Raw genomic sequence first — 18,375 nt, 5'->3', positions numbered from 1 at the left:
ATTTTGTAAGTGAAACCTAAATTGATACTTCCCCAAAAATCATAAGCTTATTTTGATACATTATCCCTACATATAATGTATTTAACTTGTTTATATTAATGTTCTTGTTATTTGTATTTTTTATTCGTTCTTTCTCTTTTTAACTTTTTTTACTACTATAAAAGGATAAGAAATACTATTTTTATGGAGTTAAGAGGGTAAATATGATCATAAGTGGTGAGAAATACCACTTTTATGGAGTTAGGGGGGTAAATAGGATATTCGATGAGTTAAGAAGGGGTAAAATGACAAATTTGGACAAGTTAAGGGAGTGAGAAATACCATTTTTATAGAGTTAAGGGAGTAAATAGGACATTCGATGAGTTGGAGGGTAAAATGACCAATTTGTACAAGTTAAAGGGACTGGAAAAAGCATTAAGCAAAAAAAAAAAAAAAAAAAAAAGTGAATTATTTGATTCTATAAAAAATTCATCTGTAAAGCTGAATTATTTGCTTCTATATAATATATAATAATTTATCTTCCTTACTCTATATAATATATCTCTATTGGTTTCCAAAACTTCAATCATTTTCTTTTCTGATACTGAGATATCATGGAAATGAATATTAAAGAGAGAAGCATGGTAAGGCCTGCAAAAGAAACACCTCAAATAAATTTATGGCTTTCAGACTTAGATCTAGTAGCACCAAGACTTCATGTTCCTTTGGTTTACTTCTACAAACAGCAGCCAAACAGCACCTCAAACTTCTTTGAAGCCAAAGTGCTAAAAGATGCTTTAAGTGAAGTTCTTGTTCATTTTTACCCTCTTGCTGGTAGATTAGGCAAAGATGAAAATGGCAGAATTCAGATCAACTGTAATGGAAATGGAGCTTTGTTCGTTGAAGCTGAAACATCTTCTTTTCTTCATCATTTTGGAGATTTCACTCCTTGTTCTGATATGCTCCATCTTCTTCCAACTTTTGATTCTTCTGATGACTATCCTTTATTTGCTGCACAGGTACCACTCAAAATTACAATTCTTACAGTATAATTTTACCCTTATTTTTAAGAATTTTTTTTGTTGTTGTTGTTACAGTTGACGCGTTTTAAATGCGGAAGTGTTTGTATTGGAGTGTATTTGCATCATATAGTTGTAGATGGTATATCTTCGTTCCATTTCATTAATTCATGGTCTGATGTTGCTCGTGGCATACCAATTGTCAATCCACCTTTCATTGATAGAACTATACTTGATGGTTGGGTACCACCTACCCATACTTATCATCATATTGAGTATGATCCTCCTCCAACAATGATTAACGCCTCCAGTCAAACTCGCGATCCCAAACCTACATCGGTTAAGACGTTCAAGATCACACCTAATCAACTTGCCACTCTAAAATCCAAGATCAAGAGTGGAATTAATTATAGCGCATTCGAAGTCTTAACTGCACATATTTGGTATTGTGTGTGCAAAGCACGTGAGTTGTGTAGTGATCAAGAAACGAAGCTTTATTTTCCAACAAATGGGCGGTTTAGATTTGATCCTCCATTGCCATCGGGATACTTTGGTAATGTACAATTCACCACTGCAGTTATAAGCTCAGCTGGTGAGATTGACTCAAGTTCATTGGAGCAATTAGTGGAAAAAATCCATAAATCCTTACAGAAAATGGACGATGGGTATTTAAGATCTGCTCTTGGTTATTTTAAAAAGCAGCCTGATCTGACAGTTGTGAGGAGAGGGCGCCATGCATTTGGATGTCCGAATCTAGACATGGTGAGTTGGACAGGGCTACCAATATACAACGCAGATTTTGGGTGGGGAAGACCCATTCACATGGGACGAGCAAAAGTTCGTTTTGAAGGAATTGGCTATATAACTCGTAGCCCAAACAATGATAACACTCTCTCATTAATTATTTGCCTCCAAGCCAACCACATGGATACCTTCCATAATTTGTTTGAGAGTCGACTGAGTCCTGCATCTAAATTATAATAGTATATTTTATTAATACATTAAAAACATTGAATAAAGGGGAAGAATGGCATACTTGAATTTCAAAATTGCTTTGATTTAATTGGGGGGTGTTTAGTCTAAATTTCAGAATGAAAATGCTTTGATTTTATCAAGGATGTTTAGTTTAAATTTCAGAATCGAAATGGAAATCAGAAACAGAATATTACATATTCAGAATCAAAATTACTATTTATTTCTTTTGTTTGGTTTAATATGGATCGAAATCCAATTACAATTCTTACAGTAGAATTTTTACCCTTATTTTTAAGAAATTTAATATTTTTTTTTGTTGTTGTTGATGTTATAGTTGACGCGTTTTAAATGCAGAAGTGTTTGTATTGGAGTGTATTTGCATCACATAGTTGTAGATGGTATATCTTCCTTCCATTTCATCAATTCATGGTCTGATATTGCTCGTGGCATACCGATTGTCAATCCACCTTTCATTGATAGAATTATACTTGATGCTTGGGTGCCACCTACCCATACTTATCATCATATCAAGTATGATCCTCCTCCAACAATGATTAACGCCTCCAGTCAAACTCACGATTCCAAACCCACAACCGATAAAACGTTCAAGATCACACCTAATCAACTCGCCACTCTAAAATCCAAGATCAAGAGTGGAATTAATTATAGCGCATTTGAAGTCTTAATTGCACACATTTGGTATTGTGTTTGCAAAGCACCTGAGTTGTGTAATGATCAAGCAACAAAACTTTATTTTCCAAAAAATGGGCGGTTTAGATTTGATCCTCCACTGCCATCGGGATACTTTGGTAATGTACAATTCACCACTGCAGTTATAAATAAGCTCAGCTGGTGAGATTGACTCAAGTTTGTTAGAACAATTAGTGGAAAAAATCCATAAATCCTAACAGAAAATGGACAATGGGTATTTAAAATCTACTCTTGGTTAGTTTAAAAAGCAATCTGACATGACGGCTGTGAGGAGAGAGGGCCATATATTTGGATGTCCGAATTTAGACATGGTGAGTTGGACATGTTGGGGTTTAGTGTCCTATAGACAATTGTTCTAGGATAAACTCAATATAAATGAAGTGTTCTTTATATCATTTGTTTTAATGAGATATGGTTTCATAACTGTATAAAGACAATCCCTTTTAAAAACTAAATAAAGTCTAATAAAAGGAAATCCATAAGTTTGTTTAAAGTGATTATAAAGTGTTCATACAAGCATGAAGTGAGACGAAACTTTATAATAAACTAATGAACTTAAAACCACCCCAAGTCAAGTAATATGTTTAGGATTGACATATCACTGTTGAGACTTGCATGTAACAATGTCTTCTGTCCCGACAGAAAGCTGATCTCACAAGCTTCATATATACAGATATCTGGACAGTTACGTGGATCCAATGAAAAGGAGTTCATTAGGATTGGGGACCCGAATTGAGATAATAGGATGGATAGATTCATCATTGTCACCTGTTCATCTCATTGGTATTAATAGGTATAAGTAATCCTCAGACTCAAAGGAATGTTAATTGGTTCTGGATTATGGAATGTGATACTTTGATCCTATTGTAACACGATCCTTAACAGAGATGACTCTGGGGTGTGAACGGCAGATGCTGGGTATCACAGGAAGTAATTGCAGGATAATTATACATTGGATTCAACATTTATCACTCCCGATAAATGGGAGATACATTCATGGATCGCTTGTGGAAGACTCGACTCTAAATCCTTGCAAGGTGATAGCTTAAGACTTGAAATACAGATTTCACTTAACCTATCTAATTGGAGTTGACTCGGCCTGTACAAGTAAAACGAACGTCTCGCTATATGTGACTTGACATTATCCATAGTCATAAGATTCAGTTCAAGGATGTAGCTGATAAAGGATCGAATTATACCGTAACTAATACACAAAGGTCAACGACAGAATCAACCTGTCTTCTTATAGCTCTGGGGGAATGTTTCGGATTTGCTAATCACATTTCGCGTACTCATTCTATTATGTAAAGATTAAATATAATTCTGTGAAAATTAATTTAATAGTTACATACGGCTAGAAGCAATAAGAACCTAATGGGTCACACATAAGACTTGGAGCCCAAAAGAGAACAGATGTTAATTAATTGATGGAAGCCCAACTGAGCCCAATAAGGCCCAGTAACTAAAGGGGGGGGGCGAAATTTATGTATTAAATACATAAATAATTAATTTGATTTTATCAATCCTAATTAAATTAGGATTATAAATTAAATTAATAAAAGGATAATTAAATTAGGAGTTTTAATGAGATTAAAATTACTCCTATTATTATCCAATAAGGTTATTATTATTATCTTTATATTTAGATATATTAATAGATAATAATTAAGAATTCTATTCCGAATTAAATTCTTATTAAGTAACCTAATTCTATCTAACTATGGTATAGATACAAGAGAATATAAATACCCCCCCTCATTGTGATTTTCGAAATACACAAGCATTCCACGAGAGAGAATTTTCGACCCCCTAGCCGAGGACGAGATATTCACCGCTTCCTACCGATTCAATTGATTTTCATCTCTTTCTTTTATTCCTTGATCTTGTGTTGATTTGTTAGAGGCAATCTATTCTTGATTGCTTTCATACGGTTGATATCTAACTTGATTTGGGTTGTGTTTTGTCTTGTGCTTGGGAACTCGGAGTAAGAGTTGTGGGCACTTCGATTGCAACGGTAGATAGATCTTCATTAAGGTATTTCCTTCTATCCCTCTTTATATGAAATAACGATTAACGGATCTTAGGTTAATGGAAAAAGGTTAAAGTTTTTATATTTCCGCTGCTATACGTTAGCCTTTAATTCCATCAGTGGTATCAGAGCCTGCGTTAAATCCGTTATTTCATATATGAAAATTTAAAAGTTTTTCAATCAGATTGAATAAATATTTATAGTTAGGTTAATTAACAAAATTGTTTTCATTAATTAGTTTTAAAGATAAATAAGTTTTAATTAATTGTTAATTAAAATAGATTATGCATATGTTCCTAATAATTTTGGTTGATAATCATTATAACAAAATCTATTAGTTTTATAGTTAGATTGATAAAATGAGTTTTATTTATTCTGAAGATAAAACGGAAAATCTATAATAGTTTTTTCTATTTTCTGAAAATCGTTTTAAAACTGTTTTAAAACTGATATATATATATAATTATATTTAAAATATTAAAAAAAATGACAGCAGCTCGGGTCGCGCCTCACGGCGCAACCCGGCTGCTGTCGCGCAGTTGCTGCCTCGCGGCAGCAACCGCGCGCGGCGCCTGGCTGTCGCTGCCGCAAGGCAGCGGCGGGTCAGACGCTTAGGGCTGCTACCGAACGGCAGCAGCCCAACCTCGGATCCGGCCCCGAGACCCACTTAATTTTAAATCGTTTAAAATTAGTTTTAAATATACTTAAATATATATGTTTCAGAAATTAATAGTTTCCTGTTTTGATTATCGAATGAAAATTTATTTAAAAAGTTTGTTTTACCTATTTGTAAATCAAAAGTATTAAATGAATTAAAATCAAAATAATTGGGACATGCATAATTAAAGTTTTGTATAGTTGTATTAATCTAAAGGTTAATATAGAAGATACGAAACTGTTAGAAGTAAAATTGGATGAAAGTTAATTTGATAAGTTAATGTGATTAACCTAAATATTACATAAAATACTTATGTAATCAACCAATTAAATTTATTTAATTGAGTTTGTGCATGTTTGGAGTTATGGACATATTTGGACCCTCTTTTAGACTTTTGGTATTTTTGAAATAGAGCTTGCGAGTCCTGCCTTTCTACTATCTATTGTAATTTCTCCTCTCATTTGATTCCCTTCAATTTAATTGAAGTTTTCTTTAGTAGAATAGAAATTAATATGTAATTTCAAGGCGCCATGGAGAAGACGGAGGACCTAAAGAGAAATATGTAATAGTTAGTATTTCCCTAGGTTTGGCCTTTTATTCCGTCTCTGACTCGACGGAATAATTTAGATAATATGTCCATAACGCCAATGTATGTGTCTGATGTATGCTAAAGCAAATCAAGACTAAGTTAGATTATGAGACTTAAAATAAAATTCCCCCACTAATTAAAAGTTAAGTAAATAAGCAAGTTATTAAAATCGGTTGCCCCTCCCTAATATTATAATTCAGCCGGCAGTACTGGGGGCCTTTGGGTTGTTGAGCAAACTCAAGCTCGGGGTCTTACGGTAACACCTGAATTATCGAAAATCATTTTTTTCATGAATATGGGGTAATACTTAAATTAGATTATGATAATTGGATGAGCAAACTCATGTTGTCATAAACTAATGGGCAATATGGTTGGGATTAATATGAATAGCATATTAGTTACTAATGTGGTTAGTAACCCAATAACCTAGAAATCACATTAAAGATGTGATTGATTACATAAATCTACCTAACAAATGAGACTAGCTTATTGAGCAAACTCAAGGCGAAATCTCAGGAGTTAGGATCCTAGCTCACTAAAGGATTTGTGAAATTCTTCGAATTAATATGGAGGGCTATTAATTTGGCAAAATAGTGGGAGCAATCTAAGATGAATTAAAAGGCCTATAAATTTTAGATTGATATACTTTAAACCAAATGAATAACATACGTTTACTCTTTCTCACTCTCAGATTTAATTAAACAATCTTAAAATCATGACTAAAACCAATCTGCAAAACATTCTTACCGATAACAAATTGAACGGTTCAAACTTCACCGACTGGTTTCGTAACCTCAAAATCGTTTTGAAGTTCGATAAGATAGGGTATGTACTTGATACATCGATACCCCATATCCCTGAGGATGATGCTCCCATCGAAGAAATTGATGCTTACCGGAAGCACAAAGCTGATGACGATCATGCGGGATGCATCATACTTGCATCGATGACACCGGAATTGCAAAGGCAACATGAGGAAATGGATGCCTATTCCATCATCATGCACCTAAAGGAACTGTTTGGGAAACAGACCAGGTGCGAACGCTACGAGATATCCAAGTTGCTATATCGTTGCAGGATGCAAGAGGGCACATCTGTGATGACACATTGTGTCAAGATGATTGGCTATATTACCAAACTTTCTAGTATTGGATTCGCGATGGATAACGAACTAAGCATAGACTTAATTCTTTAATCCCTCCCAGAGAGTTATTCACAGTTCATCATGAACTATCAGATGAATGACTTGCAAACCTCTCTTGAAGAGCTTGCAAATATGCTCAAGTCAGTTGAGCCCAATATGAAGAAAGACAAGGCTATTCCATCTCTTGTCATAGAGGGATCAAAGAAGAGGAAAGGGAATTTTCCCAATCCTAAATATCCCAAGAAAGGTAAGGGAGCCATGCCCACTAGAGCTAAGGGAAAGGAAGTGAAAAAGCCCAAAGGAGAGTGCCACTTCTGTGGTAAAGACGGGCATTGGAGAAGGAACTGCAAGGAGTACCTAGCCTCCCTCAAGAAGGGAAAAGGCGGTGCTTCGACATCTGGTATGTTTTATATTGAAATAAATACAATTTCACAGTCTGAATCTTGGGTACTTGATACCGGATGCGGATCTCATATTTGTACAAATATGCAGGAACTAAATCGGACTAAGGAATTGAAGAAAGGAAGCATAAACTTGCGAGTAGGAAATGGAGCAAGAGTTGCCGCCATCGCAATTGGAGATTATGTTTTGAATTTGCCCTCTGGGCTTGTAATAGAATTAAGGAACTGTTTGTATGTTCCACAAATGTCTCGTAACATTATTTTTATTAGCCGTCTTGTTGACGACGGTTTTCATATTTCAATAAAAGACAAACATTGCGATTTTTATAGAGATTCGATTTTCTATTTTTCAGGAATATCACAAAATGGGATTTATGTGCTAGATGACAAAATTTCTGTTTTCGCAATTGATACCAAAAGACATAAGCTAGATAATTCAACTTACTTGTGGCATTGTCGTTTAGGCCATATAAACAAAAGACGCATGCTAAAGCTACATCAAGATGGACTTATAGATCCAATTGATCCTGAATCATTGGAAACATGCGAAGCATGTTTAAAAGGTAAAATGACAAAGGCACCCTTTAGCAATAAAGGTGAGCATGTATCAGACACTCTAGGACTTATTCATTCAGATGTATGCGGTCCTATGTCAGTCCAAGCAAGAGGAGGATTCAGATACTTCATAAGCTTCATAGACGACCATACCCGATATGGCTATATCTATTTGATGAAGCACAAGTCAGAAGCTTTTGAGAAATTCAAATGCTTCAAGATTGAAGTAGAAAATCAATTAGGAAAGAAAATAAAGATACTTCGATCCGATCGAGGTGGCGAATATCTTTCAGATGATTTTCTGAATGATCTAACTAAATGTGGGATATGCTCACAATGGACACCTCCCTATACACCACAACACAATGGTGTATCCGAGAGGAGGAACCGTACCTTACTAGATATGGTACGATCCATGATGAGCATAGCCTTACTTCCAAAGACATTCTGGGGCTATGCCTTAGAAACTGCCCTCTTCACCCTAAATCGAGTACCAACTAAATCTGCTAGTTCCACACCATATGAATTGTTCGTTGGTAGGAAACCCGTGTTCTCATTCATGAGAGTATGGGGTTGTTCAGCATTTGTCAAATGCATTGCGTCCGAAAAACTAGATTCTAAATCTGACAAATGTTTCTTCATTGGGTATCCCAGGGAAACCGTAGGGTATTACTTTTATCATCCAGATGATCAGAAAGTAATAGTATCCAAGCACGCAACCTTCTTGGAGAAAGAGTTTCTCGAAGAAACCGAAAAGGGAAGCATGATTGAACTTGATGAAGTTCAAGAAGAAGAAACACCGACTGAAACAACAGAAGCGGTTGAGGTACCCGAAACAGTCCCATTAGATGAGACTCCAGTGCCACCTATTCGTAGATCACAAAGAGTTCGTGAACTCCCAGTTAGATATGGTTTTCTAGTGGGAGATGATGACGAGGTTCCCGTGTTACACGATGAACCTGAAAACTACAAAGAGGCTCTTACTAGTCCAGATTCTAAAGCATGGCTCGAGGCCATGGATTCTGAGATGGATTCCATGTACACCAACCAAGTGTGGACTTTGGTTGATCCACCCGAAGGGATAAAACCCATTGGGTGCATGTGGATCTTCAAAAAGAAGACTGACATAGATGGAAAGGTTAGCACCTATAAAGCTAGGTTAGTAGCGAAAGGATATCGTCAGAAGCAAGGAATTGATTATGACGAAACTTTCTCTCCTGTGGCTATGTCCAAATCAATCAGAATAATGTTTGCTATTGCCGCTCACTACGATTACGAGATTTGGCAAATGGATGTGAAAACAGCTTTCCTAAATGGAAACCTGCTTGAGGATGTATACATGATGCAACCTGAAGGTTTCATATCAAAGGATGCAAACAAAGTTTGCAAACTTCAGAGATCCATTTATGGACTCAAGCAAGCATCTAAAAGCTGGAACAAGCGTTTTGACGAAACCATAAAACAATTTGGTTTCGAACAAAATTGCGAAGAAGCTTAGATTTACAAGAAAGCAAGTGGGAGCTCTGTAGCATTTCTGATATTATATGTGGATGATATATTATTAATGGGAAATGACATAGCTCTACTACAGTCGGTTAAAGTATGGTTATCAGGTAACTTCTCCATGAAAGACCTTAGTGAAGCAGCTTATATACTTGGTATAAAGATCTACAGAGATAGATCAAGAAGACTGCTTAGTCTTTCACAAGCTACATACGTTGAAAGGTGCTAAACCGGTTTAGCATGCTTGAATCGAAACGAGGTAACTTACCCATGGTACATGGAGTAAAGTTAAACAATCATCAATGTCCTAAAACCGAAGATGATAAGAAGCGCATGGCTATAATCCCATACGCCAGCGCAATCGGTTCGATTATGTATGCTATGCTATGCACTAGACCTGACGTAGCGTTCGCGTTAAGTTTGACGAGTTGTTACCAAGGTAATCCGGGAGACGAGCACTGGAATGCCGTCAAGAACATCCTTAAGTACTTGAGAAGAACTAAGGATATGTTTCTAGTGTACGGAGAAGGGGATCTGAAAATAGAAGGATTTTCAGATGCCAGTCATCTCACAGACGAGAACGATTTTAAATCCTAATCAGGATACCTGTTTATCTTGAATAGGGGCGCAGTCAGTTGGAAGAGTTCCAAGTAGGGAAGCGTAGCTTTCTCTACGACCAAGTCAGAGTATATCGCTGCTGCGGAAGCAGCAAAGGAAGCGGTTTGGATTAGAAAGTTCATTACAGAACTTGGTGTGGTGCCTGACATTGTAAATCCCATTACACTGTACTGTGATAACAATGGAGCCATTGCGCAAGCAAAGGAACCACAGTCTCATAATGCATCCAAGCATTACTTGAAGCGATACCACATTATAAGAGAAATTGTGGCAAGAGGAGATGTGAGAATAGAAAGAGTACCTATAGAGGACAACGTTGCAGATCCGTTGACAAAGCCCTTAACCCAGAAAGTACATGATCGTCATCTTAGTTCTACTGGGATAAGTTGTAGAAACAATTGCCTTTAGTCCAAGTGGGAGTATGTTGGGATTTAGTGTCCTATAGACAATTGTTCTAGGATAAACTCAATGTAAATTAAGTGTTCTTTATATAAAGTGATTATAAAGTGTTCATACAAGCATGAAGTGAGACGAAACTTTATAATAAACTAATGAACTTAAAACCACCCCAAGTCAAGTAATATGTTTAGGATTGACATATCACTGTTGAGACTTGCATGTAACAATGTCTTCTGTCCCGACAGAAAGCTGATCTCACAAGCTTCATATATACAGATATCTGGACAGTTACGTGGATCCAATGAAAAGGAGTTCATTAGGATTGGGGACCCGAATTGAGATAATAGGATGGATAGATTCATCATTGTCACCTGTTCATCTCATTGGTATTAATAGGTATAAGTAATCCTCAAACTCAAAGGAATGTTAATTGGTCATTCTGGATTACGGAATGTGATACTTTGATCCTGTTGTAACACGATCCTTAACAGAGATGACTCTAGGGTGTGAACGGCAGACGCTGGGTATCACAGGAAGTAATTGCAGGATAATTATACATTGGATTCAACATTTATCACTCCCGATAAATGGGAGATACATTCATGGATCGCTTGTGGAAGACTCGACTCTAAATCCTTGCAAGGTGATAGCTTAAGACTTGAAATACAGATTTCACTTAACCTATCTAATTGGAGTTGACTCGGTCTGTACAAGTAAAACGAACGTCTCGCTATATGTGACTTGACATTATCCATAGTCATAAGATTCAATTCAAGGATGTAGCTGATAAAGGATCGAATTATACCGTAACTAATACACAAAGGTCAACGACAGAATCAACCTGTCTTCTTATAGCTCTGGGGGAATGTTTCGGATTTGCTAATCACATTTCGCGTACTCATTCCGTTATGTAAAGATTAAATATAATTCTGTGAAAATTAATTTAATAGTTACATACGGCTAGAAGCAATAAGAACCTAATGGGTCACACATAAGACTTGGAGCCCAAAAGAGAACAGATGTTAATTAATTGATGGAAGCCCAACTGAGCCCAATAGTGCCCAGTAACTAAAGGGGGGGGGGGGGCGAAATTTATGTATTAAATACATAAATAATTAATTTGATTTTATCAATCCTAATTAGATTAGGATTATGAATTAAATTAATAAAAGGATAATTAAATTAGGAGTTTTAATGAGATTAAAATTACTCCTATTATTATCTAATAAGGTTATTATTATTATCTTTATATTTAGATATATTAATAGATAATAATTAAGAATTCTATTCCGAATTAAATTCTTATTAAGTAACCTAATTCTATCTAACTAGGGTTTAGATACAAGAGAATATAAATACCCCCCTCATTGTGATTTTCGAAATACACAAGCATTCCAGGAGAGAGAATTTTCGACCCCCTAGCCGAGGACGAGATATTCACCGCTTCCTACCGATTCAATTGATTTTCATCTCTTTCTTTTATTCCTTGATCTTGTGTTGATTTGTTAGAGACAATCTATTCTTGATTGCTTTCATACGGTTGATATCTAACTTGATTTGGGTTGTGTTTTGTCTTGTGGTTGGGAACTCAGAGTAAGAGTTGTGGGCACTTCGATTGCAACGGTAGATAGATCTTCATTAAGGTATTTCCTTCTATCCCTCTTTATATGAAATAACGATTAACGGATCTTAGGTTAATGGAAAAAGGTTAAAATTTTTATATTTCCGCTGCTATACGTTAGCCTTTAATTCCACCAGGACATGGCTACACTGTACAACGCAGATTTTGGGTGGGGAAGACCGATTCACATGGGACGAGCAAAAGTTCGTTTCGAAGGAATTGGCAATATAACTCGTAGCCCAAACAATGATAACACTCTCTCATTAATTATTTGCCTCCAAGCCAACCACATGGATACCTTCCATAATTTGTTTGAGAGTCGACTGAGTCCTACATTTAAATTATAATAGTATATTTATTAATACATTAAAAATATTGACTAAAGTGGAAGAATGGCATACTTGAATTTCAAAATTGCTTTGATTTAATTAGGGGGTGTTTAGTCTAAATTTCAGAATGAAAATGCTTTGATTTTATCAAGGATGTTTAGTTTAAATTTCAGAATCGGAATGGAAATCGGAAACAGAATATTACATATTCAGAATCAAAATTACTATTTAATTAGGATATGCGGAACAGTGATCCGAGCTCTCTTCGGGGGGGCTCGTGTTCCTCGAGGGTCGTCTCTGTGCGGGGAGCGGTCCCTGGAAACACTCCAACAATCAAGACAGTTAGTCGCTCGACAGTATTGATAATCTATTCAAAATGAGTTAGAAAGTATGTTACCCGATCCCTTTGCCTTGGTTGCCTCTTCCTTATTTATAGTCAATCCTCTTGGGCCTTTGAGGCCTCTTGCCCTTTAGCCCGCCAGGCCCATGGGTGTAATGGGCCAATGAGATATTCCGAATCAGGTAGTCCCCCCCCCCCCCCCCCCCCGGTCAGGCATACCGAGTATTGCATGTGAGGTTTAGTTGGGAAACTGGGAGCCTTGTGTTCGCCTGGTGAGCGGGGGGTAAGCTTGGGAAATGCTGCTCACTTAGCGAGACAAAAGACCCTTTCAACTTCAGCATGCGCTTCTAGTTTTTAACGCAGAATTAATTGCTTGTACATGAATGCTCCTGCACGCGCCGTAAAGTATCGTTGGATACCGTGCTCCGCCGCCCCCGTTTGAGATATAAATATCGGAGAGAAGGTATTATTTCTTTTTACAAATTCTCACTCGGTGTGCCTTCTTAGTCTACTTCTTTCTTTGGATTCCCTGCTTTGTTGCCGGCATTGTGGTCTGCGTTCCGTTGCTTGTCGGAATTTGCTGAGTACTGGGTTTGTCTATTCGCGGCGGTCGTTTGAGGTCATTCGTGCCTCTTTTTCATCTTTTCTCTTTCGTTGTTATTTCGTTTGTTTATCTTGGGAGGGAGAGTATGTCAGAGGGTTCTTCGTGGGGAGCCTTAAAACGACTGCCGTCAGTGACACTGGGTGACTTTACGCTTCATGACGCCTCTCGAACACGATCTGTGAAATGAAAAAGGCGAGTAGGGACGGAGGGGGAGAGTGGTGTCGCTGTTGGAAAGAAAAGGAAAACCGCCGTGGTGCGTGCGGCACCCAGTGTTGAGCGGCCGTTAGGAGGAGTTGCCGCCGGCATTCTTGAAGTGACCGTGGTTGTACCGGAGGGCGTGATTACCGAAGATCGGCCCTTAGCCTTGATTTACGAAGAGATGCGTGAGAGAGTGTGGACGCGGTCGTCGGGTGTGACTAGTGTTGATGGTAAACGCTATGAGGGGAGGCAACGCCCGAAGAGACCGGAGTCCTTTTCGGTGGATGATGCATATAGTATCATAGTGTCTGCGGACTTGGCCGCCATCTCTGCAGTGTACCGATTAGGGCAGCCGTATGAGCTGGTTGCGCTTGAAGAAGATGATCGTGCTCATCATACGGGTGGAGCAAACGAGCTGGTTGTGTACGAGGAGCAGTTGGAGTCAGGGATGCGGCTACCTCTTCTCCCTTTTTTATGGAGGTACTGAAGGAGTACGACTTGTGTCCTGGGCAGATCCATCCAAATGGGTGGAGGATGATGGTGGCGTTCTACTCGCTATGTCGATCGGCTGGATATCGAGCTACTGGGCTGGTGTTTCGCGAGTTCTTTCGCCCGAATAAGGGACCCCGATCACAACATGTGACCTTCTCGCACCAAAAATTCAAGGTTCTTAGCGGGTTGAAGGATAAGGTTCCCGAGTATCGGCATCGCTACTTTCTGGTGCGAAAGTTGGATGGCGATTTCCCTTTTCGAGTGTCATGGAATGGGGATCCCATGGATTCTAGTCGGTGGCTAAAAATGCAACCTATGTTGCCATCGGAGGAGCATCTCGTAAAGTACTTAAAGGGTATGCCAACGGATAAAGAACGTAAGAAAGATATAGATGAGCTCGTTGGTCATTTTCTTACCGCAGGGTGTTACATTTGGAACCGGTGGCGAATGGCTCAGCTATCTGGCTGGTCGCCGGCGGATTTCGAGAAGTGGAAACGTGGGTACAACTTTTCAGCCGGAGAGTTAGCGGAGTTGGAGGCGATAACTGTGAATGTTGCGGTCGTAGGTGAGGGGTCCGGGTTGTGGGTTTTATTTTGCATGTGTTGCGTGTGTTTGCTTGAAATATATTGATTGTGTTGCTACTTATGTAGGTCTCGGTGATCCTCGCGTGAGTATGGATTTCGACCCGAATGAGTTTGGTGTTGTCTTGGAGACTGCGGAGGAAGCATTTGCCGGTGCATCAGGTTCCTTGGCCTCCTTCTCTTCGCTTGAGGATGTGAACCAAGTGGTTTAGAGCATGGGCGGGGTGCTTGCTACGCACGAGGATACTGATGTGACTGGTAACATACCGCAAGGTATGCCCATTCTAAAAAGTGAGGCGAAGGAAGCTGCGGAGGTGATAGTTGCTGAACCGGAACAGGTCGAGAACCAGATTCAGGGAGTGCTTACCCGGAAGCGTAAGAAAGATAAAGGTAAGTCAGCTACTGGAACTGAAGGCGAGAAAGTATGTGTTGGCGATGATACTGTTGGGGCAAGTGACGGCTCTAAGCGAGCGTGTACTGACGATGGGGCTGAGCTCTCAGTAGAGATGATGGATCGGGTAGGTGATCACCCAGAGATGATGAAAAGAATGGATACCAAGATTGCCAAGTTTCGGGAATACGTGATGGGGTTGTCGGTGCACTCGGACATGGCAACGTCGGACCTTGCACGGGCGATGGCTCGTGTTGCTAAGGTGCCCAGAGAAGTTCACCGAATGGATGGTGTGTCCAAAATGAACCTCGGTGTGGAAACTTTATCGGTGCTCGGTGTGGTAAGTTCTCTTGACATGTTCGTTCAGGTTTGTTTCTAATGATCGTGTCCTGATTTGTGTATCTTTATGCAGGCCATTCAAAATGCTAACACGGTATTTGACATGTGTGTGAATGATGAGAATTTGTTTCGGGATATGGAGCAAGGTTTGCGGAATACTGTGAAGGAGCTAGAAGCGGCGAATGGGAAGTTAGCCACCGCCGGAGAGTTGTTGGAGCGCCGTGAGGGCGAGATCGCAGTGCTGACCGAGCAGCTTAAAGTGGAGACAGGAGGCCGAGTGGAGCTATCGAAGAGGTTGGCACATGATGCTGAGGAGCTCCGTTCTTACAAGGTTTTGCTTAAGGTGGCCATCTTATGGACCCGCCGAGTGAAGGAGAAGGTCAATGAGAGAGCTAGGCGAGCAGTTGCGTTGTCCGATGAGAATGAGAGACTTAAGCAAGAACTTGAGGTGGCTCGGAAAGAGGCTAGCGATTTGCGTGCCTTCGCGGGACAGCGCGAGGAGAAGCTGATCAAAATGGATCGAATGATGCTTATTGCTGCTGCTCATTCTACCGGGTATGAGGTTCCTCCGGAGGTCATATTCTCTCCGAATGTGTATGATAAAGCTGCCCAGGCGAAAGCCGTAGAGTTTTGTGGCTGTTTTAAGAAGAAATAGTTGTAAATGGAGATAGCAAGCTCTTTTTGTTTCTTTGATTCAAAGATGTAATAATGTTTTGTACGGTTTGAATCTTTGGGGATCTTTTGGCAGCTAAATTTGAACATCATTTTGAATGTTGATTTGATTTGAGGTTTTGTGATGTGTTTGTCAAGTCTTTTCTAATGTTGCTATAAATAGGAGTTTGTTTGTGTTTGTGCTCTTCGTTTATGGGGTGTCCTTGCTTCGTTCGTTTGTATTGTTAGGCGCTTGTTTAGCCCCATTTTCGTGTGATGTCGCTTCGGGATGTTGTGGATTCCGCTAAGGTGCTTGAGGTGCAGAAAGCGATCTCGGTGATGCCTCACCCTTATATGTATTGTCCGTCAAGGGATGATCATGATCTTGATAGAAAGGTGCGATATGCCTCCCCGGTATGGATGAATCTGGGTGTTTCGCGAAGAAGCCGAAATAGGGAGAGTGAGAGTTCTGCTCCCTATAATGGGTCTGCGACAGATTCGTGCGACGTGGTCATCAGTGCCTTATCTTCAACTGAGAAGAAAGCTTGGTCGCAGGACGGAATTGGTTTTCTGAACCCTGACGAGATGGTCGTGCCCGTAACGAATCCGCATCCTGCATGGGTGAGGAGGCTTCCTACCGATGAGCTCGACAGGGTGATGAATCTTCCTCCTGAAACGGAAAACTGGCGTGTTGGACGCCATGCTTCGCCGACTTGTCCCTATGGACCGACGTTCGTCGATCCTTTGAAGCCTCGTAGTGTTGTCTTTCTTGAATTTTCTAGGCAGGGCTTTCTAGGGCCTATTCCGGCAGATCCGGCGCATTAAGTGACGCACGTTGGGAAAGCCTGTCTTTATCATAGGCGAATGGGCACAATATGGATGAATGTACTGATTGGCGGATAGTGCACCAGGCTTTAATGGATGTGATGACTTGTGGAGAATTTCCGATTAGCTTCCGTCCCTGTGGGGGGCGTCGTTGGGTTCGACGGGGGGAAGCTTCGATGCCAAAGTCAGTATAAGGTATGAAAGAGTAAACTGAATTGACAAAGTAGGGTTTCTAGGATAGTGTGTATGTGTACCATGATAGCTTGAGATGCAAGCTATATATAGTCATGAAGTTGTAACCTTTAGTAACTAGAAAGTATCCATTAATGCTTTATTAATGGCGGTTACTGGTTTCCTTTAAGTATACCCATTAGCTTATTAATAGCTCATTAATGGTCTTTATTGCGGGATCGGCTCAACTGTTCCACTGGCGGATTGGGAGGTTATGGCGGATCGCCATATAGGTTTGATTGCGGATCTCTTGTGGCGAAGTCTTGGTGATCCGCCTATCGGATCTCCTTGCTTGATACGCCGTACCATTCCGGTATCAGGTGATCAATACGTGGCGGTTCTAAGCGAATATCTCCTTTGATCCTTTGGATAATATCCCCATGTTATTAAAAGCCCCCCTAAAGTTCCCTTAAAGTCCTTTAGGGCTTTTGAGCTTCTTCGCGCGCCGTCATGATGACTTGCATTGGTGGTCACTCTGTTCGATGCCAATCGACGGGTGACACGTGTCATGAGCGCGCCGCTCGAGGGAAGAGAAATCGTCTTCTTCCTTCCTCTCTTTCTCTTTCTATTGCATTTGCATTTTTCTCCCATTTTCGTCGAGTTCCTTTGCCCAGAGTTCGAAATCTTGCAAAGCTTTTAACTCTCATGTAAGTGAATTTTTGCTTTGATTGCTGAATGTTTAGGAGTTCTTCTTCATCTTTTGGGTCTACTTTTGAGCTTTTTAATTTGACCACTTCTTCCGAAACTGTAGTTAGCTGGACTTCTTCCTCTTTGGAGAATTCTAATTCTTCCGAAGGTACTGTTAGTTGCGATTTAGCTGAGTTGCGTAACTCGACGTGTAATAGCGGTCGAACTCGTTCCGGTAGGATTCGGAACCTTCCCGTCGCCGTTGCTCGTCTTGCTCCGGTAATAGATTCTAGGTGGTTTTCGGGGATGGAGGCATCTTCTTCAGCCCCGCTTAGGAAAAAGGTGCCTCGTGCGGAGTCCACCTCCTCTCGTATGAGCGTCGCGGATCTAGCGAACCTGGCGGATCGCTTCCCTTGGATAAAAGAATACGAGACTATGATGGCGGAAGCTCATCAGCGACCCGCCTATCCGCCAACGGGGTATTTATCTGTATACAGTTGTCACGCAGAAAGAGGGTTCCGGCTTCCTCTTCCCAAGATGATGGCGGACATCCTTGCTTATTTTGA

At 39.8% G+C, this 18,375-nt stretch overlaps 2 protein-coding genes and 1 long non-coding RNA gene across 3 annotated transcripts in view; all 3 read left to right on the top strand.

The window, feature by feature from the left end:
* Positions 1-537: 537 nt before the first annotated feature.
* Positions 538-2,197, top strand: LOC136204247 (hydroxycinnamoyltransferase-like). Its single transcript, XM_065995468.1, has 2 exons — positions 538-998; positions 1,077-2,197. Exons 1-2 carry the CDS (start codon positions 594-596, stop codon positions 1,977-1,979), a joined length of 1,308 nt encoding a protein of 435 aa, XP_065851540.1. The 5' UTR covers positions 538-593; the 3' UTR covers positions 1,980-2,197.
* Positions 2,198-4,698: 2,501 nt separating this feature from the next.
* Positions 4,699-18,375, top strand: part of LOC136204248 (uncharacterized) — a 32,817-nt gene continuing 19,140 nt past the window's right edge. The window contains exons 1-2 of the long non-coding RNA XR_010675098.1: positions 4,699-4,718; positions 12,173-12,223. This is a non-coding gene — a long non-coding RNA (uncharacterized lncRNA). The remainder of the gene's footprint in view (positions 4,719-12,172; positions 12,224-18,375) is intronic.
* Positions 14,824-16,130, top strand: LOC136202653 (uncharacterized). The gene is made up of 2 exons (XM_065993410.1): positions 14,824-15,476; positions 15,549-16,130. Exons 1-2 carry the CDS (start codon positions 14,961-14,963, stop codon positions 16,128-16,130), a joined length of 1,098 nt encoding a protein of 365 aa, XP_065849482.1. The 5' UTR covers positions 14,824-14,960.

This window comes from Euphorbia lathyris, chromosome 8 (genome assembly GCF_963576675.1).
Source record: "Euphorbia lathyris chromosome 8, ddEupLath1.1, whole genome shotgun sequence".
In the NCBI taxonomy this organism is placed as follows: domain Eukaryota; kingdom Viridiplantae; phylum Streptophyta; class Magnoliopsida; order Malpighiales; family Euphorbiaceae; genus Euphorbia; species Euphorbia lathyris.
Note: the sequence above shows the minus strand (reverse complement) of the source record. Positions and strands in the feature narration are given on the sequence as shown.

Coding starts and splice junctions, on each gene's coding strand:
- LOC136204247 (XM_065995468.1), top strand. CDS start 594: ATGGAAATGAATATTAAAGAGAGAAGCATGGTAAGGCCTGCAAAAGAA. Junction 999..1,076: donor ATCCTTTATTTGCTGCACAG/GTACCACTCAAA, acceptor TTGTTGTTACAG/TTGACGCGTTTTAAATGCGG.
- LOC136202653 (XM_065993410.1), top strand. CDS start 14,961: ATGGGCGGGGTGCTTGCTACGCACGAGGATACTGATGTGACTGGTAAC. Junction 15,477..15,548: donor CTTTATCGGTGCTCGGTGTG/GTAAGTTCTCTT, acceptor ATCTTTATGCAG/GCCATTCAAAATGCTAACAC.